At 32.6% G+C, this 10,242-nt stretch overlaps 1 protein-coding gene and 1 long non-coding RNA gene across 2 annotated transcripts; both read right to left on the bottom strand.

The window, feature by feature from the left end:
- Positions 1 to 591: 591 nt before the first annotated feature.
- On the bottom strand, positions 592 to 4,333 carry LOC122134477 (prostasin-like). The gene is made up of 4 exons (XM_042736042.1): positions 4,328 to 4,333; positions 3,449 to 3,770; positions 1,541 to 1,701; positions 592 to 1,424 (listed from the first exon to the last, which is right to left on the bottom strand). The coding sequence occupies exons 1-4, from the start codon at positions 4,331 to 4,333 to the stop codon at positions 1,167 to 1,169; spliced, it is 747 nt and encodes a 248-aa protein (XP_042591976.1). The 3' UTR covers positions 592 to 1,166.
- A 1,558-nt stretch (positions 4,334 to 5,891) lies between these two features.
- LOC109051705 lies at positions 5,892 to 6,597 on the bottom strand. The gene is made up of 3 exons (XR_006156001.1): positions 6,340 to 6,597; positions 6,196 to 6,219; positions 5,892 to 5,986 (listed from the first exon to the last, which is right to left on the bottom strand). It is a non-coding gene; the product is annotated as an uncharacterized LOC109051705 (long non-coding RNA).
- Positions 6,598 to 10,242: the final 3,645 nt, after the last annotated feature.

Genomic DNA, 10,242 nt, shown 5'->3' on the forward strand with positions numbered 1-10,242 from the left:
TGTGAACATAAAAGAAGGTATTTTGATGACTGTTGGTAACAAAGCCAGCAGTCGTTTCTCAATTTATCTCTTATGTTCCATAGTTTATATTAGGTCGTTGAAGCCTAAATGTTTATGTGTAATAAATTTTATGTTGAATAAAATAAAATATTTATTTCTAAAGCTACTATTTGTAAAGTCTATGTGATATTTTCTCATTTAACAAAAATAGCTTTAAATAATCATTTGTGGGCATTTTCATAGTCAAATTTATTTTGTGATTAGATAAATCAACTGTGTTTATTTAAATGATTACACAAATTACCTTTAGAACCTGAATCAGTATGTAAATGAAAGATTACTTTCCCTGGAAAGAAAAAAAATACTGATGTAGAATGCACATTAACAATATTATAATTTTTGGATTTTTATATAAAATTACTATTAACCAAATACAAACCTTCCATAGACTTGCATTAAAAGAGCAGAAGCTTATCTGAGAACATGCCAGACAGCAACAGTTGCTATGATAGTATTAGTAATGCTAATGCTTAAAGACAGGTCAACTCCCCAGTGTTTACCGCTACCATAAATATAAACATGCAAAATATATCAATTACAAAAATCACTTTATTACAAAGTTTATTTACAGCATTTTAAGAGAAACGTTCACCAAGAGGTACAAATATACAACTAACTCTAGAAAAGCATTAAATCCTTCACATCATAATTGCACAGGTGATCTTAAAAATTTGACATGTCCTGATGCAAAGGTAAATAACATTTATAATTGCTGTGCAAAACGCTGGATCAAATAAGTGTCCATTAATCTTACAGTATGCACTGTCAAATCTCACAATTGTTAAGCTGCCCACAAGAACCATTTGAGTATTTCAGTTTAAAAATGGCATTATTTGCACAGTTTAATTACATGGTTTAATCATCTCAATGTTAATCAGTACAGTTCCAAATGATTAAAAGAATATATTATTAATCAAGTGGTAAAAGACATACTTTTATCTTTAATTTCAAATCATTTGGTGTGTATTTTTGGTACAAACCAAATAGGAAACTACATAATAAAGTCATTTAAAAACTGATTAAAACTATGGCATTAAAATCTCTTTTTACGTAGGACAGTGTTTTGGGGCAGGAGGTTTTTGGCTTGTGCGAGGATCAGTGTGTGTTTATCTCAGCAGCTGCACCAATACCAGTATCACCAGAGTCCTGATGACCAACATGACCCGGTCAGCCCAGATGTGACTCGATGCGCTCTTGAGCTGGACTCCTCCAACGTGGTTCTGGATGAAGCTAGTGAAGCTGGATACTTTGGCATAGACTCCTGGTCGGTTTGCTTTAGCACAGCCGAGACCGAAGCTCACAATTCCAGCTTGTACCCAACTTCCGTCACTGATCTGACACACCAGAGGTCCACCGGAGTCGCCCTGAAAAAGCACACATGCAGAAATACATAAGAACAGAAGGGTATTAGACACAATAAGGATCATCTGCATTTTTATTTCAAAAATCATATGTTTTCCTCAAGCAATGCTCTCCTTACCTGGCAGGAGTCTTTGCCTCCTTGTTGGAATCCAGCGCACATCATGTCAGGGCGGATGTCAATGTTCTCTGTGGGGTTTATCAGATACATATCCTGACAGATCTTTGAGTCGATGATTGGCACTTGGACTTCCTGCAATGCCCCAACGCCCTGCAGAGCAACTGAACAAGACATGAGAAACAACAAGATGAGTGCTTTTGTGTCTTTGTACACACTGAAGGAACAAGAATTTCTTTATGCACTGCTTGTAGCACTTGCCAATATTTCACACAATATACAAACACTACCAAAAGTTTGCAATAATTACAATATTTTTTTTTTAAAGAAATCTCTTCTGCTCACCAATGCTGCATTGTTTGATCTAAATTTTTGTAAAACCAGTAGTATTGTGAAATATTATCACTAGTACTGTCAAACGATTAATTGCGATTAACTGCATCCAAATAAAAGCTTTTGTTTATATAATATATGTGTGTGTGGTGTACTGTTTATTTATTATGTATATATAAATACACACACATTCATTATATATTTTGAAAATATTTACATATATACACATACATTTATATTATTATATTTTATATATAAATGTTTAATATACAAACATAACATTTTTCTCAAATATATACATGCATTTATTTGTATTTATATATACATAATAAATATACATAGTACACACTCATATATGATGTAAACAAAAACTTATTTTGGATGCGTTTAATCACGAATAATTGTTTGACAGCACTAATTATTACTATTTATAATTACTGTTTACTAATATAATATATTTTAAACTGGGATGGAAATGTAGACTGAGTCTTCAGTGTCACATGATCCTTCAGAATTCTTTATCGATTACTATTGGTGCTTAATTATTAATAATACTTATTTTAATTTTTAATGTTGAAAATTGTTTTTGTTGCTTAAAAATTTAGTGGAAACCATTATAATTTTTTCTGGATTCTTTGATGAAAAGAAAGTTAAAAAGAACAGCATTTCTTTGTAATGGAAATATTTTATAATATAATAAATGTCTTCACTGTCAGTTTTGATCAATTTAATGCATCCTTACAGAATAAAGGTATTTGAATCAATTCGTTTTAATTTATTTAAAATCTTACTTAGCCCACACTTTTGGTTTCCAAAAAAAAAAAAAAAAATGAAGACATTGATAATCAGTTATGTTTCTTGAGCAGCAAATCAGAATATTAGAATGATTTCTGAAGATCATGTGACACTGAAGACTGGAGTAATGATGCTGAAAATACAGCTTTGATCACAGAAATAAATTACATATTAAAATATTTTGAAATTTTAATAATATTTCACAATATTACTGCTCTTTTGTAAATTTGAGCAAATAAATGCAGCCTTGGTGCGCATTAGAGACTAAAGGTCTTCGTACACTGAGTGGGACATTTTCGCACGTTAAAAAATAAATATGACCTCACATTTCATCACATTTACAAACTGCGTCCGAAACTTTACATCAATCATAAAAAAAAAAATTCAGATCAGGTTCTATTTTCTGCATTTCTCGCATCCGTAGCAAGCATTTGGACTCAGTGTGCAAGGTTTTAGGGTGTTAAGATATCTTTGCTGTCATCCAACACACTTGATCTTTATAATAACACTAATACATGTAATCTTCAGCAAATCCCATAATGACGATCCATTCACACTGATCATTTCATGTTAAAATAATGTTAATGTTAATAAAGGCTTATTTCACTTAAAAGCATTTAAAACCAGTTTTTATTATTTTTTTGTTTGTTTGTTTATTATTTATCTACTCATACACACCACTACTACTACTGATTACTACTGAATTTAATGTCACTGTAATTTCGAAGTTAAATATATATTTAATGAAATTTCAGACGCCTGTAGTATGGGTTTCTCACTCACCTCCATCTCTGATGTCACCCCATCCAGTGATCATGCACCTCATGTCACTGCTGAACTCCACATTGGCATATGGCAGGCAGATAGGCTGAATGCGGTCAGACCAACTGACAGCTGTGGCCAGCTCCACTAGAGCGATATCCTGACCCAGCTGAGGGTCTGTGTAACCCAGAGGAACCACCACGCGGCGGATCCTATGGCTGGTCTCGTCTGCATTCCAGCCGTTCAGCTGATGCCGGCCCGCATAAACCAGGTAAGAGTAGATGTCATTAGGGCTGGACAAGGAAGAGAAATTGATATAGAGAGAGATATTATATATATATTGCTGTCAAATGATTAATCGCGATTAATCACATCCAATATATATATATATATATATATATTATTGCTGTCAAATGATTAATCGCGATTAATCACATCCAAAATAAAAAGTTTTTGTTTACATACTATATGTATGTGTACTGTGTATATTTATTATGTATATATAAATACATACACATACAGTAAATATTTTGAAAATATTTACATGTATATACATTTATATATTTTATATTCTTATTTTTTATATATATATATAAAATATATTTAATATATAAACATAACAATTTTTCTTAAATGTATACATGCATGTGTTTGTAATCATATATACATAATAAATATACACAGCATACACGCATATATTATGTAAACAAAAACTTTTATTTTGGATGTGATTAATCGTGATTAATCATTTGACAGCACTAATATATATATATATATATATATCGAAAACTAAGCAAACAAGGATTATACTTGTTACTCTTTAAATCAATAAACAAAAGACACAGAACAAATTACCCAATACTATAATACCACAACACACACACACACAACCTCCCATACCGTCATTCTAAACGCACATCATCCAGACATCAGGAGGATATCGAAAAGAAACCAGATTTGACAGACAATTTAGAATGTATCCTAAACCTAGACAATAAAATAATTAAAGGTTTCACCGATATCTGGATTCAGCTGAGATTTAAAGGCTTTTTGTTCATTAAAATAAAACAAAAGAAAAAAAAAGGGAAAGGAGAAACCTGAAAAATAGATGTATATACTGTATATTGTGGAAAACCTGCAATAAGGAATTAAAAATGTGTAGTGTGTAATGTGTAAATTTAAAAAGGTGATAAACAAATATATAGCTCATAAACAACTTTTACATAAAGTACTTGAAACAGTTGTATGAATGTCATAAAAAAGGTATAATTTTCAGTCAGAATCAGAGTCCAAAGAGCTGATAAATCATCACAATAATCCACAAGTAACCCACATGACGCAACCTTTTTTTATTATTATTTTAAACCATTCCTTCTGGCCATAATTCATAATAATGCTTTCTCCAGTCAAAAACCACCAATGTATTTGTTCAGAACTGTTCTAAACTTATTTTCAACTTGTACATGGTGCTTGATTTGTGTCGATCTCACGCCTGATTCAGACTAGACAACTTTTGCACTAGACAAAAAGTATTATGCATAGAGGACTGAAGTTTAAAAACATCTTTATGATGGATTTCTTACAAACACACAACTTTTCACTTCACAAGTCATTAATTGATGGACTAGAATTATTTGCAACAGTAATATAGATTTTAATTCCATGTCAACATCAGGCTATGTTCAAAGACTGAGTAACAAAAAATACACAAGTTGCTTAAATACACTATCTATCTATCTATCTATCTATCTATCTATCTATATATATATATATATATATATATATATATATATATATAGATATATATATATATATATATATATCATATATATATAGATATCTAAGTATCTCTAATATATATCTATATATATATATATATATATATATATATATATATATATACACACACACAGCAATTAAGATTATACAAGATGTTTTACATTTATATATGATAAAAGATTTTAAAACCTTTCCTAGTAAAATCAAACTGAAGTGTTAAAGTGAGGATTACTTGTGGATTATTGTGATGTTTTTATCAGTTTGGACTCTCATTCTGACGGCACCCATTCACTGCAGAGATCCATTGGTGAGCAAGTGAAAAAATGCTAAATTTCTTCAAACTACTCCTTTAAGTAACTGTTTTTGTATATTTTTGTATAGATTAAATGTGACAGTGGACACAACACTTATAATTAAAAAAGGTTAGGCAAAATAAGGCTTCAGCCTACAGCTTTTCGGTTGATATGTAATAAATAAAATATGTAAAATTATGAATTATTATAGAATTGTACATGAGACCTGAATAAAAAAACCGTGATGATAATGATTTTTCATTCAGGGCATACATTTAAATCAATAAAACAACAACCCCTTTTTTTTCCAACTAACCAAAAGAAAATAATCCAATTAAACAAAACCCTTTAAACCCTCCCCAATTTTAAAAAAATACAATATTTCATAATGAACTGCCAACCTTAACATCAACCTGCCAAGGCCACGCACCTTCTGACGCAGCGGAACCTCCGACTATCCTGTTCACCATTGGTGGCCGACCACATTCTGACACAAACACATTGATTCTTTTTTTTAAACTGTGGTAGATATATAGGATATCTATATATATAAACGCATATAATAATGTTTTAAGTGAACCAATTCACATTTTAAGTATAAACGGATATAATAATGTTTTAAGTGTTGATTTTAGCTGGTATGTTTCTCTCTGACAGACAAACACAACCCTAGTGCAAATTAGGTCATTTTCTTACCTTGAGCCTCGCCCATCCAGAACCCTGAATGGCGCCCAACATAAAACAAAACAATAAAGTTACAAACCTACATTAATTTTTAATTCTTTAACAAAAATTGTTCTTTTTTTTAGAAAGAAAAACAAATTAAAGTTATGCACCTACCGATCAGCATGACGAAGGCAGTCCGAATACATGAGGACCGCATCCTACCAAAGTAGCGTTACCTTTGTTCCAGGGACTTCTGAAAACTTTAACTTTGTTTAGAATTCAGAGGCGATGGACGCAAATCTTTAAAACGAATGTTTCTAGAAATAATCACTTCCTTGTTTGACGAAGTCAGGAGAACTGAAGATCAAGACTTCGGAAGTTTCGCTCAAGAAAAATCATTAGCTACGCTTTTTTCCCCAAACGATCTGTCTACCTTTCCAACAATGACAAATCAGGGGCGTCCGTCCCGCCCTCAATGAGCACAAACCCCGCCCACTCGTTCACCTAGCAGTTTTGGTTTCTCTGTGTTGTTTCGGGTGATTCGTCCGAGAATGTGGCAGGGCAAGGTGTTTGCAGTGTACTAATGAATGCAGGTTTCAAAATACAGGCTCCAAGTCAATCATTTGTGTAATTTGAACAAATTAGTAAGGCTTCAAGGTTTCTACCTTGTTCTGTGGCTTGTTGAAAAATGGCTGATTGAATTGTTTCCCATTAAAAAGCTGCTGAATTACTTAGGTTTTAAATTGTGTGGCATATGTGATTTAATACTACTGTGTGGGTTGCAGGGACTTTTGTAAACAGGTTTTAACAATCAGTACCTTTTTTACATGCACATGACTGAGAAACAAGCATAACAGGTTCAGTGTATCATAAATGCCTAGATGTTATCAACAAAGAATAAGTGGATTTATTTTGTGATCATGATTTTGTGGTGGTCACATGTTGAAGTGTTAAATCAGTCAGGATTTACACTACAATAACCAGTGCAACCAGTGTAATCTTAAATCTTCAAAAGTACTTTAAAAACATAGTGCAAGTTGAAGTGAACTCAAAACTTCCTTGTTAGTTTAAAAACAGCTTTTACTGAAACCAAGCTGCCAGAATGACCCATTTTATACTTTTATAAGCCTATAGAGATGAATAAATCAGTACAAGACGTCCTGCTGCACCTGTAATCAACTGTAGCAATCATAAAAAAAACTGTAATCATAAGTGCTTCACAAGTATAATATGCAAAGTTATTGCCCGGTCAGTGGGCGTTTACACTGACTTCTTAAAGAAGAAATGCCTCTTAAAGCAGAGTATTTTAACCAGAGGGCCAAAAACAGTGTAGAAAACATATCTAGTGATGTCATCTTTAAACAATATTAGAAGTTACATTAGGAAACATAAAATAAATATTTAAAAATATATGACTGCATTCCATGGTTGGAATGGCAGTAAAAGAGATGTACAGAAAAGGCTGCAGTGAAATTAGCAGTTATTTTACACAGAAAGTTAAACTGTTAAATGCATGGTTCACTCTCACCCTTGTGTCTTTCCAAACCTGCATGAATGTGTTTCTACTGTTGAACACAAAGGAATTTCTGAAGAATTATATATATATATATTTTATAGATATACTGTATATAGAATTCAGTGGTTTACATCACATATTGAAGTCAATGGCTACCGTTGGCTACAACTGTTTGGTTACCCACAGAAGGTGCTCAACAGAAGAAAGAAATTCATACAGGTTTGGAACAAATTGAGGGTGAGTAAATGAGGACCGAATTTTCATTTCTGTGTTAACTGTCCCTTTAAATGGGGTTACAGTGTTGCTTTCTGTAAAGCAGATGGGTTATCTCGGGTTATCTATCCTGCAATGGCACTGGATGTTTTTGTGGAAATTTGAAGAACACTGGACAAAATTATAGTAGACTTTGTTTGGAATTCTAAATCTCATTTAAATTTATATAAGCATAACAAATATTACTAATATTACACACAAATATTAATATTTCATATGAATATTAGTAATATCTTGTTGTTAAGATAATTCACATACTCAGCTAGAGTCGATTTTTCCACTATTAATAATTCATTTAAAGTTAAAGACATTTTTAAAACAACGCCACATCCTGTTGGAACTTTATTTCAAATCATATACTTAATTTATATATATATGTATATATAATTTATTTTTTCTCTCTCCACGTAGTTATTTTATTTGGATAAAAATATAACACAGGAAAATAAATGTATTTTTTCATAATTGGTTTGATAAAAATATACTTTTAGTAAGCCAACTTTTAGATGATCGTGGTGTCCTGTTCACTTACAGTATGAACAATTTATGCAAGAATTCTCTTTTCCTGTCCCACAAGAGAACATGTCATTGTTTTTTTTTGCAATTACTGATTGTATTATACTTAGGTCAAGTCTGGCCCTAAAGGTTCTTTAAACTCTCCTATTTTTGACAACAGTAACTTATTTGTTGACCAAAGTTTTTGAAATAACATGTTCAGTGATATAGAATGGGAAGATTTTTGGTTTCTTCGACAATTTTTTTTTTCTTATCTAATAAAGTTGTTGAAGTCTCTATTAAAGTCCATAATTGCCAGGTAAATTATAAACTTGCTAAATTTAATAATAGGATTTCCCCCAATTGCTCATTTTGTCTTCAGTCTGAAGAAACAATCAATTATTTATTTTGGGACTGTGCTTATTGTAAACTGTTCTGAGTTGACTTCCAATTTTGTTAAAAAATATTTACGTCCAAACTTCTGTATAACCCCAAAAAGGTTTTTTTTTTTTTTTTTTTTTTTTTTTCATTTATTTCTTTATTTATTTGGTTACTCCTTGGATCTGGACCCTTCTCACTTAAAATTTATTATTAATTTATTGCTATTTCTTGCCTGTTTTCAAGAAAGATTTTGATGTTTATGTAAACTCTTAAGAAACTCTAATAATTCTATTGCATGTAAGACTATTTTATCTTATAAGCTAACATAGTAGGCTATGCTTTGGATTAATGTATTTAACCCTCATTGTTTGTATTTTGTTCTTATACTGTCTTTTATTTGTATTTGTTCTTTTGTTGCATTAAAAAAAATTCCCTTTAATCGTTTAATTTCTGTTTAAGATTTGGGAACTGGCACAAGGGGGTGCTAACACTTATTAATAATGGTTTAAGCGGACAGATGCCGACGATAATCAGTACACGACTCCGCGTTCACCTTCCTCCTCTGTTGAGCTGCTGCTGTGTCTCTGTCTCGGTTGTGTTCCTCTCGCTCTGTCCTCAGGCTCTGTGTCTGCTTTTACAGCACGACTGAAGGTGACAGGGACAGAGGAGGGGCGCGAGAGAGGATGCAGCGCGGTGTCGCCAGGGGCAGCACAACACGACCAAAAACGACGGAGAAACCGCGGAACTGGACCCTAAACGGAAAGAGTGTGTTGAAGGAAGTCACGGTTCCACTAAAGTAGCACGACCACCAGTCATAAGCAAAGACGGGAAAGTTTATTTTTGAATACATGAGGGAGAAAGCTATTCATTCTCCTCAGTGAAGTGTTGCAGTTCGTCTCTCTGCCGACTGTCCCAGGATGAACTGCGCGAGTTATTTGATAAAGCAGCTCCGATCGGCTTTGTTTTAAGGACTTGATGAATATTTGTCGTGGCATTGTTGCTATGGTGACCATCTCTTGTCCCTCCACAAACCCCTCCCGACCCACTTTTAACCCCCAGCGCTAAAAAATAAAAGAGGTAGAGAGGGATGGAGAGATGGTGGTGGGGTTGGGGGTAGTTAAAAAAAAATGCATGTCCTAAAGCTATATGTATCTTTGTAAGAAACACACACACGGACCCGCGCGGTCACACGGCTGACTCATAAATACACGCATGCACGTGCTTTTTCACTAGACTATGTGACTATGCATCTGAACACAACCCAAAAATCTGGTTAATGTTATGATATGTATGATATAGTGCACATATATAATGACATTAACATACACAGTCAAAAGGTTGGACACACTTGGCTATGTTTCTTATTATTTATATATATATATAAACTCTGATATAAAGATTATAACGATGAT

The sequence above is a fragment of the Cyprinus carpio genome, chromosome B12, assembly GCF_018340385.1.
Source record: "Cyprinus carpio isolate SPL01 chromosome B12, ASM1834038v1, whole genome shotgun sequence".
Taxonomy (NCBI): Eukaryota; Metazoa; Chordata; class Actinopteri; order Cypriniformes; family Cyprinidae; genus Cyprinus; species Cyprinus carpio.

Bases quoted from the DNA above. Each gene is read 5' to 3' on its own strand.
- LOC122134477 (XM_042736042.1), bottom strand. The intron at 1,702-3,448 runs GTGAGTGAGAAA...TGTCTTGTTCAG, and splicing joins GGGTGACATCAGAGATGGAG to TTGCTCTGCAGGGCGTTGGG. The intron at 1,425-1,540 runs GTAAGGAGAGCA...GTGCTTTTTCAG, and splicing joins GAGGCAAAGACTCCTGCCAG to GGCGACTCCGGTGGACCTCT.